Below are 23,714 nucleotides of genomic sequence, written 5' to 3'. Positions count from 1 at the left end.
TTTCTCCAAGATTCTGACGGCTAGATTTAGAGTTTTGTCGGTAACGACCCGCGTAGCTAACGCCGGCTTTTTTCTGGCCGCACCTTTAAAATAACTGGTATTGAGAGTCCATATAATGTCAGCGTTAGGCTCCAAAAAAGGAGCGTATAGCATATTTAACGCAAATGCAACTCTCGATACCAGAGTTGCTTACGGACGCGGCCAGCCTCAAAAACGTGCTCGTGCACGATTCCCCCATAGGAAACAATGGGGCTGTTTGAGCTGAAAAAAAACCTAACACCTGCAAAAAAGCCGCGTTCAGCTCCTAACGCAGCCCCATTGTTTGCTATGGGGAAACACTTCCTACGTCTGCACCTAACACCCTAACATGTACCCCGAGTCTAAACACCCCTAACCTTACACTTATTAACCCCTAATCTGCCGCCCCCGCTATCGCTGACCCCTGCATATTATTTTTAACCCCTAATCTGCCGCTCCGTAAACCGCCGCTACTTACATTATCCTTATGTACCCCTAATCTGCTGCCCCTAACACCGCCGACCCCTATATTATATTTATTAACACCTAATCTGCCCCCCTCAACGTCGCCTCCACCTGCCTACACTTATTAACCCCTAATCTGCCGAGCGGACCGCACCGCTACTATAATAAAGTTATTAACCCCTAATCTGCCCTCCCTAACATCGCCGACACCTAACTTCAATTATTAACCCCTAATCTGCCGACCGGAGCTCACCGCTATTATAATAAATGTATTAACCCCTAAAGCTAAGTCTAACCCTAACACTAACACCCCCCTAAATTAAATATAATTTTAATCTAACAAAATTAATTAACTCTTATTAAATACATTTTCTTTCATGTAATTAGCAAGAGTCCATGAGCTAGTGACGTATGGGATATACATTCCTACCAGGAGGGGCAAAGTTTCCCAAACCTTAAAATGCCTATAAATACACCCCTCACCACACCCACAATTCAGTTTTACAAACTTTGCCTCCGATGGAGGTGGTGAAGTAAGTTTGTGCTAGATTCTACGTTGATATGCGCTCCGCAGCAAGTTGGAGCCCGGTTTTCCTCTCAGCGTGCAGTGAATGTCAGAGGGATGTGAGGAGAGTATTGCCTATTTGAATGCAGTGATCTCCTTCTAAGGGGTCTATTTCATAGGTTCTCTGTTATCGGTCGTAGAGATTCATCTCTTACCTCCCTTTTCAGATCGACGATATACTCTTATATATACCATTACCTCTGCTGATTCTCGTTTCAGTACTGGTTTGGCTATCTGCTATATGTAGATGAGTGTCCTGGGGTAAGTAAGTCTTATTTTCTGTGACACTCCTAGCTATGGTTGGGCACTTTGTTTATAAAGTTCTAAATATATGTATTCAAACATTTATTTGCCTTGACTCAGAATGTTCAACTTTCCTTATTTTTCAGACAGTCAGTTTCATATTTGGGATAATGCATTTTAATTTAACATTTTTTACCTTAAAATTTGACTTTTTCCCTGTGGGCTGTTAGGCTCGCGGGGGCTGAAAATGCTTCATTTTATTGCGTCATTCTTGGCGCGGACTTTTTTGGCGCAAAAATTCTATTTCCGTTTCCGGCGTCATACGTGTCGCCGGAAGTTGCGTCATTCTTTGACGTTATTTTGCGCCAAAAATGTCGGCGTTCCGGATGTGGCGTCATTTTTGGCGCCAAAAAGCATTTAGGCGCCAAATAATGTGGGCGTCTTATTTGGCGCGAAAAAATATGGGCGTCACTTTTGTCTCCACATTATTTAAGTCTCATTTTTTATTGCTTCTGGTTGCTAGAAGCTTGTTCTTTGGCATTTTTTCCCATTCCTGAAACTGTCATTTAAGGAATTTGATCAATTTTGCTTTATATGTTGTTTTTTTTCTTTTACATATTGCAAGATGTTCCACGTTGCAACTGAGTCAGAAGTTACTTCAGGAAAGTCACTGCACAGTGCTGGAGCTACCAAGCTAAGTGTATCTGCTATAAACTTTTGGTATCTGTTTCTCCAGCTGTTATTTGTATTGCATGTCATGTCAAACTTTATTAATGCAGATAAAATTTCCTTTAGTACTGTTACATTACCTGTTGCTGTTCCGTCAACATCTAATTTTCAGAGTGTTCCTGATAACATAAGAGATTTTATTTTTTAAATCCATTAAGAAGGCTATGTCTGTTATTTCTCCTTCTAGTATACATAAAAGTCTTTTAAAACTTCTCTTTTTTCAGATGAATTTTTAAATGAACATCATCATTCTGATACTGATAATGGTTCTTCTGGTTCAGAGGTTTCTGTCTCAGAGGTTGATGCTGATAAATCTTTGTATTTGTTCAAGATGGAATTTATTCGTTCTTTACTTAAAGAAGTGTTATTTGCATTAGAAATAGAGGATTCTGGTCCTCTTGATACTAAATGTAAACGTTTAAATAAGGTTTTTAAATCTCCTGTAGTTATTCCAGAAGTGTTTTATCTCCCTGATGCTATTTCTGAAGTAATTTCCAGGGAATGGAATAATTTGGGTACTTTATTTACTCCTTCTAGACGTTTAAGCAAATTATATCCTGTGCCATCTGACAGATTAGAGTTTTTTGAGACAAAAATCCCTAAGGTTATGGGGCTATCTCTACTCCTGCTAATGTACTACTATTCCTACGGCAGATAGTACTTCATTTAAGGATCCTTTAGATAGGAAAATTGAATCCTTTCTAAGAAAAGCTTACTTATGTTCAGGTAATCTTCTTAGACCTGCTATATTTTTAGCGGATGTTGCTGCAGCTTCAACTTTTTGATTAGAAGCTTTAGAGCAACAAGTAACAGATCATAATTTTATAGCATTATTATTATTCTATAACATGCTAATAATTTTATTGGTGATACCATCTTTTGATATCATTAGAGTTGATGTCAGGTATATGTCTCTAGCTATTTTAGCTAGAGAAGCTTTATGGATTAACTTGGAATGCTGACATGTCTTCTAAGTCATCTTTGCTTTCCCTTTCTTTCCAGGGTAAATAATCATTTTAGTTCCTTTCCTTACAAGGAACAAAAGCCTGATCCTTCATCCTCAGGAGCGGTATCAGTTTGGAAACTATTTCCAGTTTGGAATATATCCAAGCCTTATAGAAACCTATAGCCAGCTCCTAAGTACCTATGAAGGTGCGGCCCTTATTCCAGCTCAGCTGGTATAGGGCAGATTACGTTTTCTTCAAAGAAATTTGGATCAATTCCGTTCTTAATCTCTGGTTTCAGAAACATTGTTTCAGAAAGGTACAGAATTGGCTTCAAGTTAAGGCCTCCTGCTAAGAGATTCTTTTCTTTCCCGTGTCCCAGTTAACACAGCAAAGGCTCAGCATTTCTGTAATGTGTTTCAGATCTAGAGTTGGCTGGAGTATTTATGCCAGTTCCAGTTCTGGAACAGGGGCTGGGGTTTTATTTTATCTCTTCATTTGTACCAAAGAAGGTCAATTCCTTCAGACCAGTTCCGGATCTGTCATTATTGAATCGTTATGTTAGGATACCAACATTCAAGATGGTTACTGTAGGACTATCCTGCCTTTTGTTTAGCAAGGGCATTATATGTCTACAATAGATTTACAGGATGTGTATCTGCATATTCCGATTCATCCAGATCACTTTTAGTGTCTGAGATTCTCTTTTTAGACAAGCATTACCAGTTTTGTGGCTCTACCGTTTGGCCTAGCCTCAGTTCCAAGAATTTTTTTCAAAGGTTCTCGGTGCCCCTTTTTTCTGTAATCAGAGAATAGGGTTTTGCTATTTCCTTATTTGGACGATATCTTGGTACTTGCTCAGTCTTCTCATTTTCGAAGAATCTCATACGAATCGACTTGTGTTGTTTCTTCAATTTCATGGTTGGAGGATCAATTTACCATTCAGTTCATTGATTCCTCAGACAAGGGTAACCTTTTTAGGTTTCTAGATAAATTCAGTGTCTATGACTCTGTCCTTGTCAGACAAGAGAAGTTTAACATTGATATCAGCTTGTCAAAACCTTCAGTCACAATCATTCCCTTTGGTAGCCTTATGCATGGAAATGTTGGGTCTTAGGACTGCCGCATCAGATGCGATCTCCTTTGCTCGTTTTCACATGCGACCTCTTCAGCTCTGTATGCTGACCCAATGGTGCAGGGATTACTCAAAGATATCTCAATTAATATCTTTAAACCGATTTTACAACACTCTCTGACATGGTGGACAGATCACCATCGTTTAGTTCAGGGGGCTTCTTTGTTCTTCCGACCTGGACTATAATCTCAACAGATGCAAGTCTTACAGGTTGGGGAGCTGTGTGGGGGTATCTGACGGCACAAGGGGTTTGGGAATCTCAGGAGGTGAGATTTCCGATCAATATTTTGGAACTCCGTGCAATTTTCAGAGCTCTTCAGTCTTGGCCTCTTCTCAAGAGAGAGTTGTTCATTTGTTTTCAGATAGACAATGTCACAACTGTGGCATACATCAATCATCAAGGAGGGACTCACAGTCCTCTGGCTATGAAAGAAGTATCTCGAATTTTGGTTTGGGCGGAATCCAGCTCCTGTCTAATCTCTGCGGTTCATATCCCAGGTATGGACAATTGGAAAGCGGATTATCTCAGTCGCCAAACGTTGCATTCGGGCGAATGGTCTCTTCACCCAGAGGTATTTCTTCAGATTGTTCAAATGTGGGAACTTCCAGAAATAGATCTGATGGCTTCTCATCTAAACAAGAAACTTCCCAGGTATCTGTCCAGATCCCGGGATCCTCAGGCGGAGGCAGTGGATGCATTATCACTTCCTTGGAAGTATCATCCTGCCTATATCTTTCCGCCTCTAGTTCTTCTTCCAAGAGTAATCTCCAAGATTCTGAAGGAATGCTCGTTTGTTCTGCTGGTAGCTCCGGCATGGCCTCACAGGTTTTGGTATGCGGATCTTGTCCGGATGGCCTCTTGCCAACCGTGGACTCTTCCGTTAAGACCAGACCTTTTGTCTCAAGGTCCTTTTTTCCATCAGGATCTGAAATCCTTAAATTTAAAGGTATGGAGATTGAACGCTTGATTCTTGGTCAAAGAGGTTTCTCTGACTCTGTGATTAATACTATGTTACAGGCTCGTAAATCTGTATCCAGAGAGATATATTATAGAGTCTGGAAGACTTATATTTCTTGGTGTCTTTCTCATCATTTTTCTTGGCATTCTTTTAGAATACCGAGAATATTACAGTTTCTTCAGGATGGTTTAGATAAGGGTTTGTCCGCAAGTTCCTTGAAAGGTCAAATCTCTGCTCTTTCTGTTCTTTTTCACAGACAGATTGCTATTCTTCCTGATATTCATTGTTTTGTACAAGCTTTGGTTCATATAAAGCCTGTCATTAAGTCAATTTCTCCTCCTTGGAGTTTGAATTTGGTTCTGGGGGCTCTTCAAGCTCCTCCATTTGAACCTATGCATTCATTGGATATTAAATTACTTTCTTGGAAAGTTTTGTTCCTTTTGGCCATCTCTTCTGCCAGAAGAGTTTCTGAATTATCTGCTCTTTCTTGTGAGTCTCCTTTTCTGATTTTTCATCAGGATAAGGCGGTGTTGCGAACTTCTTTTGAATTTTTACCTAAGTTGTGAATTCCAACAACATTAGTAGAGACATTGTGGTTCCTTCATTATGTCTTAATCCTAAGAATTCTAAGGAGAAATCGTTGCATTCTTTGGATGTTAGTAGCTTCAACATAATATTTCAAAGCTCTAATAAGTCTTTCCGAAAGACTTCAAGTTTATTTGTTATCTTTTCCGGTTTTAGAAAGGCCAGAAAACTTCTGCCATTTCTTTGGCATCTTGGTTGAAATCTTTAATTCATCCTGCCTATGTTGAGTCGGGTAAGACTCCGCCTCATAGGATTACAGCTCATTCTACTAGGTCAGTTTCTACTTCCTGGGCGTTTAGGAATGAAGCTTCGGTTGATCAGATTTGCAAAGCGGCAACTTGGTCCTCTTTGCATACTTTTACCAAATTCTACCATTTTGTTGTATTTTCTTCTTCTGAAGCAGTTTTTGGTAGAAAAGTACTTCAGGCAGCGTTTTCAGTTTGAATCTTCTGCTTATGTTTTTTCATTAAACTTTATTTTGGGTGTGGATTATTTTCAGCAGGAATTGGCTGTCTTTATTTTATCCCTCCCTCTCTAGTGACTCTTGTGTGGAAAGATCCACATCTTGGGTAGTCATTATCCCATACGTCACTAGCTCATGGACTCTTGCTAATTACATGAAAGAAAACATAATTTATGTAAGAACTTACCTGATAAATTCATTTCTTTCATATTAGCAAGAGTCCATGAGGCCCGCCCTTTTTTTGTGGTGGTTATGATTTTTTTGTATAAAGCACAATTATTCCAATTCCTTATTTTATATGCTTTCGCACTTTTTTCTTATCACCCCACTTCTTGGCTATTCGTTAAACTGAATTGTGGGTGTGGTGAGGGGTGTATTTATAGGCATTTTAAGGTTTGGGAAACTTTGCCCCTCCTGGTAGGAATGTATATCCCATACGTCACTAGCTCATGGACTCTTGCTAATATGAAAGAAATGAATTTATCAGGTAAGTTCTTACATAAATTATGTTATTCCTATTTAAAGCTAAATACTTACCTGTAAAATAAATCCTAATATAGCTACAATATAAATTATAATTCCATTGTAGCTATTTTAGGATTAATATTTATTTTACAGGCAACTTTGTAATTATTTTAACCATGTACAATAGCTATTAAATAGTTAAGAACTATTTAATAGTTACCTAGTTAAAATAATTACAAAATTACCTGTAAAATAAATCCTAACCTAAGTTATAATTAACACTATACTATCATTAAATTAATTAAATAAAATACCTACAATTACCTACAATTAAACCTAACACTACACTATCAATAAATTAATTAAATACAATATGTACAAATAACTACAATGAAATAAACTAACTAAAGTACAAAAAATAAAAAAGAACTGTTACAAAAATTAAAAAAATATTTACAAACATAAGAAAAATATTACAACAATTTTAAACTAATTACACCTACTCTAAGCCCCCTAATAAAATAACAAAGACCCCCAAAATAAAAAATGCCCTACCCTATTCTAAATTACTAAAGTTCAAAGCTCTTTTACCTTACCAGCCCTGAACAGGGCCCTTTGCGGGGCATGCCCCAAGAAGTTCAGCTCTTTTGCCTGTAAAAAAAAACATACAATACACCCCCCCCCCCAACATTACAACCCTCCACCCACATACCCCTAATCTAACCCAAACCCCCCTTAAATAAACCTAACACTAAGCCCCTGAAGATCATCCTACCTTGTCTTCACCTCACCAGGTATCACCGATCCGTCCTGGCTCCAAAATCTTCATCCAACCCAAGCGGGGGCTGGCGATCCATCATCCGGTGGCTGAAGAGGTCCAGAAGAGGCTCCAAAGTCTTCATCCTATCCGGGAAGAAGAGTAGATCCGGACCGGCAACCATCATCTTCCAAGCGGCATTTTCTATCTTCATCCGATGAGGACCGGCTCCATCCTGAAGACCTCCACCGCGGACCCATCTTCATCCGGCGACGTCCAACTGAAGAATGACTGTTCCTTTAAGGGACGTCATCCAAAATGGCGTCCCTCGAATTCCGATTGGCTGATAGGATTTTATCAGCCAATCGGAATTAAGGTAGGAATATTCTGATTGGCTGATGGAATCAGCCAATCAGAATCAAGATCAATCCGATTGGCTGATCCAATCAGCCAATCAGATTGAGCTCGCATTCTATTGGCTGATAACTTAAGTAGCGGCGCTTTGCGGTCGGCAGATTAGGAGTTAATTATTGTAGGTAGTTGGTGGCGACGTTGTGGGGGGCAGATTAGGGGTTAATAAATATAATACAGGGGTCGGCGGTGTTAGGGGCAGCAGATTAGGGGTACATAAGTATAACGTAGGTGGCGGTCGGCAGATTAGGGGTTAAAAAAATGTAATCGAGTGGCGGCGATGTGGGGGGACATCGGTTTAGGGGTACATAGGTAGTTTATGGGTGTTAGTGTACTTTAGAGTACAGTAGTTAAGAGCTTTATGAACCGGCGTTAGCCCAGAAAGCTCTTAACTCCTGACTTTTTTCTGCGGCTGGAGTTTTGTCGATTTCTAACGCTTACTTCAGACACGACTCTAAATACCGGAGTTAGAAAGATCCCATTGAAAAGATAGGATACGCTATTGACGTAAGGGGATCTGCGGTATGGAAAAGTTGCGGCTGAAAAGTGAGCGTTAGACCCTTTTTTTAATGACTCCAAATACCGGAGGTAGCCTAAAACCAGCGTTAGGAGCCTCTAACGCTGGTTTTCACGGCTACCGCCAAACTCCAAATCTAGCCGTGAGTGAGCAGAGGTAAAGGAATACCTCCGCTGTGGCCTGTCCGTACAGTCACGGGTAAATCTCACCTCAGGTGTTGAGGGGACCCTATCCCTTAAAATTCACCTCAGGGGTTGTAGGTATATCCGCAAGTATCCTATGCAGTATATTTACTTGCACTGGATGGTCTCTTTACTGGATCAGCATTCTTTTAGGGAGAAAGTCTTCAGCAAGCTGGTAAGATACAGTGGAGGGGTGCTGCAGTCCCGGTAAATGACTCAGACATTAAAGAAAGCCCAGGAACTATCTGTAGTACTCTCCTTTTATAAGTATTACATAGTTGGGGGTTCACAGCTTTTACACATAGCTCTTTACCTAAATGTTTAACACCAGAAATTGGTTAATTCAGACTTAAAATCCCTTTTATTTCATTACCCCTTAGCAGCTCTCACAATGTTTTTGCCTTGGGTTTGCATTTTTTCCTCTCTCAAAACATAAGAGCATCACTGTCAAGTGATTGCTTTATACAGTTAGGGGTTCAGCTCATTGTGGACACAGCTATAGTGGGAGGCAGGAGGGGAATCAGAGGGGCATTAATTTAGTTTTTGTTTGTAAAGTGTGTTTTTTGTGTCTTTACTCACAGGCTTCAACCTGCATATCGTTCTGGAGGTAAGCTCCGCTCCCCCTTGGCTCCCTGTCTGGTATTTGCTCATGGAGTGTCTTAAGGCATTTCAAGCTATCTGGCCCCAGTTGTATCACTTTCTTTGCCCAGGAGGTGGGGGAGTACCCTCCTAGAAGCTGCTGAGGGGTTGGGTTGGTGATTTTTTTTCTTTAGGATAAATGTGTTTTTCTGGGATTGAGTTGTTTTTATGGACTGTTGTATTTTGTTACTTAAAACTTTGGAATAAATCTATTTCCATTTACTTCAAGTTTTGCTTATTTTGGGATCATATCTGTACCCCCATATAATATGACTGACCCATTGGAAGAGACCAACAGAGAACACACTGCAGGCAATTATCCCTGTTAATTATGCAAAACTGTTGCAGTGGACCAAATTAACCAGTTGTGTGCTAATTGTGTCCCACATCTCCAATTTGCAACCTATAATCCTGTCAGTATAACACCTGGCAGATATTTAGAGCCCATGCCGCTCTATGTGGCTCAAGGGTATTCCACCAATTTTTCTACACAGTTTAAAACAAATCTTCAAAAGACTGACTGAGCTTTTAGCAGCTATCCCCAAACCAAGTAAGCGTATGCAAAAATCAGGAGATTTACCTCACACCACCTGTAACACTCTGGGTTCTATGCACCAGGCTCAGTTACCACTAGCTTTCAAAGCTTTGACTCAGCTGAGTCTCTTTCTGAGGGTGAAATCTCCTCTGATGCCCCTGATCCAGTAAAATGAGCCATACACTGATTCCATGTTTAGATTTTAAGTGGACCGTATCCGCTTCCTTCTTTAGAAGGTTTTGAATAACTTAGAACTATTGGAACCAAATCCAGAGGATTCCAAGCCTGTAAATAAGTTGAATCTGGTCTTTAAAGCTCCTCCTAAAGTGCATAAAGCCTTGAAGCACCAAGCTTTTTTTTTTTTTTTTTTTTAATGAATATATAGCCAAAGAATGTAAGAAGTTGCACAAATAATGCCTGGTATCTAACAGGTTCAAAAGAATGTACCCACTTTCAGAAAATAATTTAACAGCCTGGGAAGTAGTCCCTAAGATTGATCAAACTATTTCCATTTTAGCTAGACACTACTATTCCTATGGAGGATAGTTCTTTGTTTAGGGATCCAATGGATTGCAAATCTGAGTCCTTGCTTAGGAAATTATTTTTCCAATCATCTCTTCAGCTTAGAGCTGCAGTAGCAATCACTGTGTAGCTGCTGCGGCTTCCTTCTGGTGTTATTCTCTTCTGAGGATATTCACTACTGCATTAAAGTCCTTAAAATGGCTAATGATTTAATTTGTGATGTAGTCTTTGACATTGTTAAAATTGATGCCATGAATATGTCTATTGCTGCTTTATGGCTTAAATCTTGATCAATTGATAAGGTCTCTAAGAATAGGCTATTTGAAGGGAAGATACAGTTTTGATAATAGAATCCAATTCTAATCCAAAAAGCAACTGGGGGAAGAGGGACTTTTCTACCACAGGACAAAAAGTCTTAAGGGGAAATACAAACAAATCATTTTTGTTTCTTTCACTCCCCTAGACATCAAAAGTCCCCATCCGACCAATAGTCCAAATCTTCTAATCCTTCCTGGAAGCCATCATCATCTTAGTCGAAGAACAAATGGACCAAAAAGCTCAACTCCAATCAGAAATCTGCTTGAAGGGATGGCTGCATTTCTAGAAGATTATCCGGTAGGGGGCAGATTGCATTGGTCTTAGACGTCCTGGTCTCGATCAGTTTAGGATCCTGGGGTTCTCATTATTATATCCCAGGGTTATCGCATAGGCTTACGCACCATGCCTTCCTGGGAACAGGTTCATCTGTCTTGCATTCCAAAGGATCCTGTAAAGGCGGCAGATTTTTTTCAATGTGTTAAAGACTTAGAAGACATGGTAGTGATCCAACCTGTTCCAAACTCTCAACAGGACAGGATTTGTATTCCAACCTCTTCTTTGTCCCAAAGAAGAAAGGCAGCTACCGTCCTATCCTAAAGACTTTGAACAAATTTGTTTGTGTTCCTCCTTTTGAAGATGGAAATGATCCGTACCATTTTGCCTCTAGTTCAGGAAGGTAAATTTTTGACAACCATAGACTTAAAGAATGAATATCTGCACATCCCAATTCACAAGGATCATTTCTAGTTCCTAAGGTTTGCTTTCTCTTGTAAGGTGTATCCAGTCCACGGATCATCCATTACTTGTGGGATATTCTCCTTCCCAACAGGAAGCTGCAAGCGGATCACGCACAGCAGAGCTGTCTATATAGCTCCTCCCCTAACTGCCACCTCCAGTCATTCTCTTGCAGCTCTCGGCAAGGGAAGTAGCTAGAGATATGTGGTGACTTAGTGTAGTTTATCTTCAATCAAAAGTTTATTTTTAAATGGTACCGGCGTTGTACTGTTTTTAACTCAGGCAGAAATTCGAAGAAGAGTTTTGCCGGAGCTCTTTGATGATCTTATCAGGTTATAACTAAGATCCACTGCTGTTCTCACACATAACTGAAGAGTATGGGAAAACTTCAGCTGGGGGAACGGCTGGCAGAATTAACTGCCCTGAGGTATGTTAAGTATATTTTTTTTCTAGAGAGATAAGAAGTCTAGAAAATGCTGACAGTGCCTGATATATTTAAGGTAAGCCTGATTGCAGTGATTTAATAAACGACTGGCATCATGCTTGCAGTAAAGGGTAATATTCATGTTACTTGCTCTTATGGCTTAGTATGTTAAACGTTTACAAGATTTATAAAGAACCTTTTTTACTAAGGGTGATAAATATTTATTTGGGGGCCTAGTTTTCCACATGGCTGTTATTTTACTCTTAGGAGTAGTTTTTAAGGCCCTCTGACTTTGAGTGCATGGTGGGAGGGGCCTATTTTCGCGCTCTAATTGCGCAGTTGTTTTTACATTCTTAGACATCCAGAACCTATAACTCCCGCTCAAGGGACGCCAAGTACATCTAGCGTGCCCATAGCGTTTACCTTACAAGACATGGCGGCAGTTATGGATCATACCCTTACAGCGGTATTGTCCAAACTGCCAGGATTACAAGGAAAGCGAGAGAGCTCTGGGGCTAAGAAAAATACAAAGCTCTCTGACTCTTTAGTAGCTATGTCTGATATACCCTCACAATGTGCAGAAGCTGAGGCAGGAGAGCTATCTGGGTGATTTTTCTGACTCAGGGAAGACACTTCAACCTGATTCTGTCTACATTTAAATTTAAGCTTGAACACCTCCGCTTGTTGCTCAGGGAGGTTTTAGCAACTCTGGATGACTGTGACGCCATTATAGTCCCAGAGAAATTGTGTAGATTGGATAAATACTATGCAGTGCCTGTTTACACTGATGTTTTTCCAATACCTAAGAGGTTTTCAGAAATTATTACTAAGGAATGGGATAGACCAGGTGTACCGCTCTCTCCCCCTCCTGTTTTTAAAAAGATGTTTCCCATAGATGCCGCTACATGGGACTTGTGGCAAACGGTCCCTAAGGTGGAGGGAGCAGTCTCTACCCTAGCTAAGCGTACAACTATCCCCGTCGAGGACAGTTGTGCTTTTCTAGATCCAATGGATAAAAAATTAGAGGGTTACCTTAAGAAAATGTTTATTCAACAAGGTTTTATTCTCCAGCCCCTTGCATGCATTGCCCCTGTCACTGCTGCTGCGGCCTTCTGGTTTGAGTCTCTAGAAGAGGCTCTACAGGTAGAAACCCCATTGGATGATATCCTTGACAAGCTTAAAGCTCTTAAGCTAGCCAATTCATTTGTTTCTGAAGCCGTTGTTCATTTAACCAAACTAACGGCTAAGAACTCAGGTTTTGCTATTCAGGCGCGTAGGGCGCTATGGCTTAAATCCTGGTCAGCTGACGTTACTTCAAAGTCTAAGCTTCTCAACATTCCCTTCAAGGGGCAGACCCTATTCGGGCCTGGACTGAAGGAGATCATTTCTGATATTACTGGAGGAAAAGGTCACGCCCTTCCTCAGGATAGGTCCAACAAATTAAGGACCAAACAGACTAATTTTCGTTCTTTTCGAAACTTCAAGAGTGGCGCAGCTTCAACTTCCTCTAATACAAAACAAGAGGGAAATTTTGCCCAGTCCAAGCTGGTCTGGAGACCTAACCAGGCTTGGAACAAAGGAAAGCAGGCCAAAAATCCTGCTGCTGCCTCTAAGACAGCATGAAAGATCAGCCCCCGATCCGGTAACGTATCTAGTAGGGGGCAGACTTTCTCTCTTCGCTCTCTTCTGGACTTCAAAGCTTCTTCCCCAAAAGGAAGATTTCATCTCTCACAATTATCTGCAAACCAGATAGAGAGGCATTCTTACATTGTGTTCAAGACCTCCTAGTTATGGGAGTGATCCACCCAGTTCCAAAGGAGGAACAGGGGCAAGGCTTCTATTCAAATCTGTTTGTAGTTCCCAAGAAAGAGGGAACCTTCAGACCAATTTTAGATCTCAAGATCCTAAACAAATTTCTCAGGTCCTATCCTTCAAGATGGAGACTATTCGAACCATCCTACCTATGATCCAGGAGGGTCAATATATGACTTCCGTGGACTTAAAGGATGCTTATCTTCATATTCCGATACACAGAGATCATCATCGGTTTCTCAGGTTCGCCTTCCTAGACAGGCATTACCAGTTTGTGGCTCTTCCCTTTGGGTTAGCTACGGCACCAAGAATCTTTACAAAGGTTCTGGGGTCACTCCTGGCGGTCCTAAGGCCGCGGGGTATAGCAGTAGCCCCTTACCTAGACGACATTCTGATACAGGCGTCGAATTTTCAAATCGCCAGGTCCCATACGGACATTGTTCTGGCATTCCTGAGGTCTCATGGGTGGAAAGTGAACGAAGAAAAGAGTTCTATATCCCCTCTCACAAGAGTTTCCTTCCTAGGAACTCTTAATAGATTCTGTAGAAATGAAGATTTACCTGACAGAGGCCAGGTTGTCAAAGCTTCTAAATTCCTGCCGTGTTCTTTATTCTACTTCTCGCCTTTCAGTGGCTCAGTGTATGGAAGTAATCGGCTTAATGGTAGCGGCAATGGACATAGTGCCATTTGCCCGTCTACATCTCAGACCGCTGCAACTCTGCATGCTCAGTCAGTGGAATGGGGATTACACAGATTTGTCCCCTCTACTAAATCTGGATCAAGAGACCAGGGATTCTCTTCTCTGTTGGCTATCTCGGGTCAATCTGTCCAAGGGTATGACCTTCCGCAGGCCAGATTGGACAATAGTAACGACAGATGCCAGCCTTTTGGGCTGTGGTGCAGTCTGGAACTCCCTGAAGGCTCAGGGCTCATGGACTCAGGAGGAGGCACTTCTTCCGATAAACATTCTGGAACTAAGAGCGATATTCAATGCTCTTCAGGCTTGGCCTCAGCTTGCTGCGGTCAGGTTCATCAGATTTCAGTCGGACAATATCTCGACTGTAGCCTACATCAACCATCAAGGGGGGAACAAGGAGTTCCCTAGCAATGTTGGAGGTTTCAAAAATAATTCTATGGGCAGAGGTTCACTCTTGCCTTCTATCAGCTATCCATATCCCAGGAGTAGAGAACTGGGAGGTGGATTTTCTAAGTCGACAGACTTTTCATCCGGGGGAGTGGGAACTCCATCCCGAGGTGTTTGCGCAGTTGATTCAACTTTGGGGCAAATCAGAACTGGATCTCATGGCGTCTCGTCAGAACGCCAAGATTCCTTGTTACGGATCCAGGTCCAGGGATCCCAAGGCAACACTGATAGATGCTCTAGCAGCGCCTTGGTCCTTCAACCTGGCTTATGTGTTTCCACCATTTCCTCTGCTCCCTCGTCTGATTGCCAAGATCAAGCAGGAAAGAGCTTCTGTGATTTTTTTTGATACTTTATTTATATCCAGCAATGTATAATACAAAAGAAAAAGAAACCAGCACAACAATTTTACGCCTCGCAGGGCTCCTTATCATGCTTCGCATAAAAGAATACAAAATGAAGCTAATCACTTATTGCCTTGTTGACATCTCATAGTCATATTCAAGCTGATTTATACACAATGCTGGTTTTTAAACATAATTCTTAAAAACCTTTTACACTCATATTAACCCTATCACACACACCAAAGGAAAAGAAAAAGAAAAGAAAGAGAGAGAGAGAAAAGAGGAGAAAAAAAAAAAAAAAAAAGGGGGAGGCTATTCCCTCTTCCTCTCCCCCCCCCCGGGCCCCGGAACTACACCATCCACTCTCTGACTTCACCCCACTGGTAAGGTATCCTCTCTTCGCATATCAAGGTCTGGAAAGCTAATGAGTTTCTTAACGGGGCTATATATTGTTTTTGTATCTCGATTGGCCATTCTACAATTATTTTAAGGCATTTATTGAAATATTTTCGGAGGTTATGCTCCAAAGCTAGTTTCTTATCATATAATTCTGCTGTCATTTGTGTCTTTATCAGCTTTGTAAACTCCACCATCTTTGGCGCTTTTTTAAGTTTCCATTTTCTTAAAATTAAATTTTGCGCTGCCATAATGGAAGTATTAATTAGTTGTTTATCTCCTGGTCGTATCTGTTCTTGACATAATAAAAAAACCACCTCTGGATTAAATTCCATCCGTATTTGAATATATCTATTGAGCCAATAGTTAATTTTTCCCCAGAATTGTCTGATCTTGGGACATGACCAAAAACAATGTAAAAGGTCCGCCCTTTCCTCATTACATTTATAGCAGCCCAGCCTAAGGCCCTCACCTGCCCATTTATTGATTCTGGAGTAAAATAGTAGTTATTCAAAATTTTCCAGTGAGCTTCCCTCCAGCTAACTATTGATGTAGACTCTGCAACTACTCCTATACTCTTCTTAATGTCCTCCTCCTGTATGTTTGGAAAATATTTTCTGAGTTTATCTCTTATCCCCATCAGATAATTGTCACCCAGTTTTGTAAATAACGCCTCATACCAATAAGATACTGCTCTTATACCCACCTTATACAGTTTAAGCCCTGCCTCTAGTTCTCGTAACCTCCATTCAGAATTCTTCTGTGATTTTGATAACACCTGCGTGGCCACGCAGGACTTGGTATGCAGATCTGGTGGACATGTCATCCTTTCCACCATGGACTCTGCCGCTGAGACAGGACCTTCTACTTCAGGGTCCTTTCAACCATCCAAATCTAATTTCTCTGCGTCTGACTGCTTGGAGATTGAACGCTTGATTTTATCAAAGCGTGGTTTCTCCGAGTCGGTCATTGATACCTTTATACAGGCGCGAAAGCCTGTCACCAGGAAAATCTATCATAAGATATGGTGTAAATATCTTCATTGGTGTGAATCCAAGGGTTACTCATGGAGTAAAGTCAGGATTCCTAGGATATTATCCTTTCTCTAAGAAGGATTGGAGAAGGGTTTGTCAGCTAGTTCCTTAAAGGGACAGATTTCTGCTCTGTCTATTCTTTTGCACAAACGTCTGGCTGAGGTTCCAGATGTTCAGGCGTTCTGTCAGGCTTTGGTTAGAATCAAGCCTGTGTTTAAACCTGTTGCTGCGCCATGGAGTTTAAATTTAGTTCTTAAAGTTCTTAAAGGTGTTCCGTTTGAACCTTTGCATTCCATAGATATTAAGCTCTTATCTTGGAAAGTTCTGTTTTTAGTTGCTATCTCCTCGGCTCGAGGAGTTTCGGAGTTATCTGCTTTACAATGTAATTCCCCTTATCTCGTTTTCCATGCAGATAAGGTAGTGTTACGTACCAAACCTGGTTTTCTACCTAAGGTGGTATCTAATAAGATAATCAATCAGGAGATTGTTGTTCCGTCACTGTGTCCTAATACTTCTTCAAAGAAGGAACGTCTTTTACACAATCTTGACGTGGTTCGTGCTTTAAAGTTTTATTTACAAGCTACTAAAGATTTTCGCCAAACATCTGCATTGTTTGTTTGCCAAAAGGCTTCGGCAACTTCTCTTTCTTTTTGGCTAAGAAGTATAATCCGCTTAGCTTATGAGACTGCTGGCCAGCAGCCTCCTGAAAGAATTACAGCTCATTCTACTAGAGCGGTAGCTTCCACATGGGCTTTTAAGAATGAGGCTTCTGTTGAACAGATTTGTAAGGCGGCGACTTGGTCTTCGCTTCATACTTTTTTCTAAATTCTACAAATTTGATACTTTTGCTTCTTCGGAGGCTATTTTTGGGAGAAAGGTCTTACAGGCAGTGGTGTCTTCCGTTTAAGCGCCTGCCTTGTCCCTCCCTTCATCCGTGTCCTATAGCTTTGGTATTGGTATCCCACAAGTAATGGATGATCCGTGGACTGGATACACCTTACAAGAGAAAACAAAATTTATGCTTACCTGATAAATTTATTTCTCTTGTGGTGTATCCAGTCCACGGCCCGCCCTGTCATTTTAAGGCAGGTGTTTTTTATTTATTTTTAAACTACAGTCACCACTGCACCCTATAGTTTCTCCTTTCTCTTGCTTGTCTTCGGTCGAATGACTGGAGGTGGCAGTTAGGGGAGGAGCTATATAGACAGCTCTGCTGTGTGTGATCCTCTTGCAGCTTCCTGTTGGGAAGGAGAATATCCCACAAGTAATGGATGATCTGTGGACTGGATACACCACAAGAGAGATACATTTATCAGGTAAGCATAAATTTTGTTTTTCTCAACAGACATTATCAATTTATGTCTCTCCTCTTCGGTCTGGCCACAGCCCTTTGCATCTTCACACAAGGTATTAAGGGCTCTCTTGGCAGTGATTAGAGCACAGGGAATCTGTTGCACCTTATTTGGATGATATTTTTTGTCCAGGCTCTTTCTCTTTCTGGCACCTGCTTATACCCACAAAAAGGTATCTTTTCTTCAGGAACATGGATTGAAAATTAATGTCCTCAAAAGTTTATCCACAGCCACCAAGGGTTGTTTTTCTGGGGGTTATAAGACTCTGAAGTTTGGTTCTGCGTATATCTGTGAGAAACAAGCGCATTTGAACAGATTGCCTGTTCCCTATAGATGGCTCATTCTCCTTCTGTAGCAAAATATATGGAAGTAGTGGGTCTTATGGTAGCAGCCTCAAAAGCAGTACATTTTGCTTGCTTTCATCTTCATCCTTTCCAATTGTCCATGCTTCAGCAGTGGTCACAGTATTGTTTCCAATTGGAGCAGCAGATTGAGCTAAGTTCTTCAGTCAAACTATCACTCTCATGGTTAGCGAAAGTCCCTATTTGACCCTTAGAGCTTCATTTCTTCAACCTATCTTCACCATAGTCACTATGGACGCAAGTCTGATGGGTTGGGGTGCTGTTTGGGAGTCCCATAGGGCGCAGGGATTATGTTCCCCTCAGGAGGCGAGGTTACCTATTAACTTCCTAGAACTTTGTGCTACTCTTTTGGCCCTTCAGTCTTAGCCCCTTCTCAAACTGGAAAAATGAATTTGGTTCCAGTCAGTCAATGTCACTGCCTTAGCATACATCAATAATCAGGGAGGGACTTGAAGCATGCGGTATCTCACATTCTGTCTTGGGCAGAGGAAAACCACTGCACTCAATATCAGCCATTCAAATTCCCGAGGGAACAATTAGGAAGCAGATTGGTCTCTTCATAAGGACGTGTTTGATCAATTAGTACTGAGGTGAAGTCTTCCAGAAATAGATCCAATGTCATTCAAATTAAACTGCAAACTTACGGGTTATTGTGCCAGGTCAAGAGATCCAAGAGCTCACATGATAGCTGCTCTAGTCTGTCCTTGGAACTTTTAACTGGCCTATCTATTTCCTCCGTTTGTTCTTCTTCCAAGAGTCAATGTCAGAACCAAACCTTAATCTGCTTTTATAATTCTCATAGCTGTGCCATGGCCCTGCAGAACTTGGTATGCGAACCTAATTCAGATGTAATTTCTTCCTCCATGGGCTATTCCCCGAAGGAAAGATCTCCTGTCTCAAGGACCCTTGTGCCATCAGGATCTCAAACCTCTGAATTTAAAGGAATGGTGGTTGAAAGCCTACATATCAAACAGATTTCTCGGATTATTTTATCTCTACTGCAAGCCAGAAAGCCTGTCATGCAGAGAATTTATCATAAGATTTGTAAAGCTTACTTTCTTTGGTGTTCTTCTAGAGATTTCTCTAGGAAGTCTTTTTTAGAATCCCCAGAATTCTTCAGTTCTTTCAGGATGTACTGGATAAGGTTTTATCAACTTGTTCTTTATAGGGCCAGATCTTGACTTTATCTGTTTTATTTCATAAGAAGCTGGCTAAGTTGCCTGATTTTCAAACTTTTGTGCAAGCCTTGGTGAGAATTTACCCTGTTATTAGGCCCATTTCTCCCTTTTGTAATTTGAATCTGGTTCTTTATTTTCTGCAAGGTCCCCCTTTTTTTTCTAGCCGTTACTTCCGCTAGAAGAGTTTCTGAATTATCAGCTCTGTCTTCTGATAACCCCCTTCTTGGTCTTTCATCAGGACCAAAATAAATTATTTTCTTTAGAGAATATTAATCAGGAAATTGTTTTTCCTTCACTGTGCCCAAATCCTTCTAATTTTAAGAAACGCCTACTACACAATTTGGATGTAGTGAGAGCCTTAAAATTTTATCTTAAGGCTACTTAAGATTTTAGACACACTTCAAGTTTATTTGTCCACTTTTTATTCCCAGAAAGGGTCAGAAGGCTATAGCAGTGGCCTTGGCTTCATGGCTGAAGCAGACTATTCGTCAAAGGGACAGATTAAACTTACATGATTCATATATGGCATGTAATTTTAATCAACTTTGCAATTTACTTTTATCATCAAATTTGCTTTGTTCTTCTGGTATACTTTGTTGAAAGCTAAACCTAGGTAGGCTCATATGCTATATTTCTAAGCCCTTGAAGGCTGTCTCTTATCTGAAGTTTTTCACAGAGGGCTTTAGTTCATGTGTGCCATATAGATAACGTTGTGCTCACACCAGTGGAGTTATTTAAAAGTCAGCACTAATTGCCTGAAATCCAAGTCTGTTAAAAAGATCTGAGATGAGGAGGCAGTCTGCAGAAGCTTAGATACAAGGCAATCAGAGGTAAAAAGTATATTTAAGATAACTGTTAGACAATGGGTGGGGACTAAATGTGCAATAAAGGGATTATCTATTTTTTTAAATAACATTTTTGGTGTTTACGGTCCCTTTAAGCTTATTTGGTTGCGGGAAATTCTGCTAGGTCTGTATCTACTTAGGCCTGTAAAAATTATCTTGGAACAGATTTGCAAGGTGACAACTTGGTCTTCTCTTCATACTTTTTCTATATTTTTACTATTTTTCTTTTTCTGTCTTTACTACCTTTTCTATGTCTCTCCTCTGCTCGGCTATACATAAACTGAGTGGGGAGAGGCGTTTGGAGGGATTTAAGCTCTTGTGCAGGTTCTTGACCTCCTACTGGTGGCGGGAAATATATCCCATATGTTATGGTCACCTATGGACTTTCATCCTGAAAGAGAGAAATTTACTTCAATCATGTTTCAATATGCTCTTTGTTAGTTCTGTGTTAAATGCAAATGAATTATCAAGACAACAAACTCAACACACGCTCCCCCCACGCCTCCCATATATTCTCTTGTGCCCCCCTGAGGAGGCCCACCTCACACTTTGAAAGCCCCTGATCTACAGTTTATTTATAAATGCTTCATAAAGAAATTATCACACATTATTAATAAATATATATGAAATATCATGTTATATGAGAGGATGCCTTAAGAAACTAGTGACTTAGTAGATGAAAAACACGTATTTTACTTTGTCACATTTCTCACTATGTTAAAAAAGAACACTTCTCATTTAAACTGTTTTTTAATGGTTACATATAGAAAATAATTTAATAAAAGAATCTACTGCAGCATATTCATTGGTTCATTTTCCTATCTGACTTGTGTAATGCATGACATGACAATTTATATTCAATGTTCTCTATATTTGTAAGCATTATCTAATCATGCGACTGTTCTTCATCTTGCAGTGGACTAAGGAGGATGGACTCAGAGCAGCCACCTCTGCTGTCCCAAATCTGTTTGTTCCAATGAATACAGACCCTAAGGAAGTACAAGAGATGAGAAACAAGGTACATTTAGTTCTAATTATTTTATGTATTTGTATTTATAATAACAAACCACATATTAATTTCAAGTGATTTATATTCTATGCAGATTAGTATTATATCATATTGTATGTTAACATTAGAGCTTAGGTGCTTTTTATGACAGACGTTGGGCAAGTAAAAACTATAATTGTTATTTTTCCCCCCACAAAATAAGATAATCCTTAAGATTGTTAGAAGAGCCTTTGACAAAGATTTTCCTTTTGCTTAATTCACAAACATGGTATAGATGAGTGAATCAACAGACATGCAGAAATGTCGTACTACAGTTCTGTGTCTACATGTCACATTAACAGAAACCCTGATATCTAGGCACTCTGGGCTTGTAGCAACATTCAACCCAAAATGTTAGTTCTTAAAAAAAAAAAAAAAAAAAATTTAAAAAATGTATATATATAAATGTGTGTGTGTGTGCAGTTGTTTTGTTTTCTTTCTAATGACACGATGAGTCCACAGATCATCTAATTACTATTGGGAATATCACTCCTGCCCAGCAGGAGGCGGCAAAGAGCACCACAGCAAAGCTGTTAAATATCACCTCCCTTCCCTCCCACTCCAGTCATTCTCTTTGCCTTGTTAGAGCAAGAAAGTGGTAAAGTTAGGTGTTGGAAAAAGATTCTTCAAGCAAGATTTTATTATTTTTTAAGTAGTGCAAGATTGTGCTACTTTGTTCTAGGGTGTAGCCATAGTCCACGTCATTCTCTTCAGTAGGGCAGTGGTGGATTTAGAGCACTGGGAACTTGTGGGACATAATTCTCACTGTGCCTCCATTGTAATTTATGCTGTCCTAACTCTGAAAGTCTGGGTAAAATTTCTCAGTCTTTTTTCTTTCCACAGGGCTGTGTGAGGGAGAGGACCTCTCAAACCTGGTGCGCTGCCTTGCTGTCGGGCAGATTTGTGAGGTAAGTGCTGACTTTATTTATTCTGGGAAGCAGAAGACACTCAGAAAAAGTGAGCACTTTATTTCAAAGAAAAAGAAAATAAGGGCCATTTAAGTTAAAGCACTTCATCTCTAACTCCTCCTGGGGTTACGTTGCAAGACATCGCTTCTCTCATGTCCTCTGCAGTTTCTGATGCATTGTCTACTTTTCCCATGCTGCAGGGAAAGCGCAAGAGGAAAAGTAAACATTCAGTGGGGGTTACTGATGCAGTTTTAGCTATTTCGGATGCCCCTTCCCAGAAGCCTGAGGAGGAGGATCTTTCGGTAGCATCTGAGAGGGAGATCTCAGATTCTGACAGTGTAATTCCTCCTGCTGATACTGAAGTTGTTTCCTTCAGGTTTAAGCTAGAACACCTCCGTCTGTTACTTAAGGAAGTTTTAGCTACATTGGATGACAGCGACACTATGGTAGTAATTCATCCTAAGAAATCCAGTAAGCTTAATAAATATTTTAATGTACCTTCCTCGGCAGAGGTTTTTCCAGTACCAGATCAAGCTTCTGAGATCATTGCTAAAGAATGGGAGAGACCAGGTATCCCTTTTTCCCCATTTCCTATATTTAAAAAGATGTTTCCCATAGCGGACTCTATCAAGGAGGCTTGGCAAACAGTACCTAAGGTGGAAGGAGCTATTTCCACTCTGGCCAACAGAACTACTATCCCCATAGAGGATAGTTGTGCCTTTAAAGATCCTATGGAGGGGTTACTTATGTATGTACTCCAAGGTTTAAAATGGCAACCTGCTGTGTGCATTGCTACTGTCACTAGTGCGGCGGCATATTGATTTGATGCGTTGTCTGATGCTATTAGGACAGACACTCCCCTTGATGAGATCCAGGATAGGATTAAACCCCTTAAGTTGGCTAATTCCTTTATTACTGATGCTTCCCTACAGGTTATCAAACTGGGAGCAAAGATTTCAGGTTTTGCTGTACTAGCCCGCAGAGCTTTATGGTTAAAACTTTGGTCTGCGGGGGGGCAGAGCCAGGAGCGGACAGAGATGGCCGCTTAAGTGTAAAGCTCTGCACAAGTATGACCAAAAAAGAACCTAAAGCATATAATTGCAGAGTGTAATGATCATGGAAAGTTGAATGATAAACAACTAAATCTGCCAGCTATACGGAGCTATCAATTCTGTAGATAGTTTTGGACTATAGTAAAGTGATCTGTTTATCGTCTGAACTCCTCAGGATTGAAAAAGTACAATGGCGGTTTTTGTTATAACTACGCCACAACACTACCAGACACTAGGCTGACCTGATGCTACTAATTATCCGGAGCTCGAAACTACACTAGTGTTACCATTTATCCAGCATATAGTAGAAGATGGAGCCTTCCACTTTTTTCATTTACTGGACATCCACCATGTGAGACTCCTAAACTCTATGGCTGAAGCATTTGGCTCTTCTCCTCAGAATCCGATAGGCATAGGTTCAGCCTCACCTGAGATGGAAACTGCCTCAGAGAATCTTGCCAACAACCAGGGTGTACTGCCAAAAGAATTAATGGAGACGCTACTAGACACGCAGGATAACGCTTCAGAGGTGACACCATGTGTGATGCTAAGTAGTTCGTCTTTCTCCTATATTTGCACACTTGCTTACCCTGTGGGGGATCAGTTGGACCAAGACGCGGCAGGAGTTTTG

At 40.6% G+C, this 23,714-nt stretch overlaps 1 protein-coding gene across 1 annotated transcript in view; it reads left to right on the top strand.

The window, feature by feature from the left end:
• ADD1 (adducin 1) overlaps positions 1-23,714 on the top strand; it is a 648,507-nt gene that overhangs the window by 283,286 nt on the left and 341,507 nt on the right. The window contains exons 11-13 of the mRNA XM_053700307.1: positions 10,598-10,749; positions 11,022-11,128; positions 20,931-21,093. Of these exons, the coding sequence (XP_053556282.1) occupies positions 10,598-10,749; positions 11,022-11,128; positions 20,931-21,093 (422 nt within the window). The remainder of the gene's footprint in view (positions 1-10,597; positions 10,750-11,021; positions 11,129-20,930; positions 21,094-23,714) is intronic.

This window comes from Bombina bombina, chromosome 2 (genome assembly GCF_027579735.1).
Source record: "Bombina bombina isolate aBomBom1 chromosome 2, aBomBom1.pri, whole genome shotgun sequence".
NCBI lineage: Eukaryota > Metazoa > Chordata > Amphibia > Anura > Bombinatoridae > Bombina > Bombina bombina.
The sequence above is the reverse complement of the archived record's forward strand: the minus strand, read 5'-3'. Positions and strand labels throughout refer to the sequence as shown.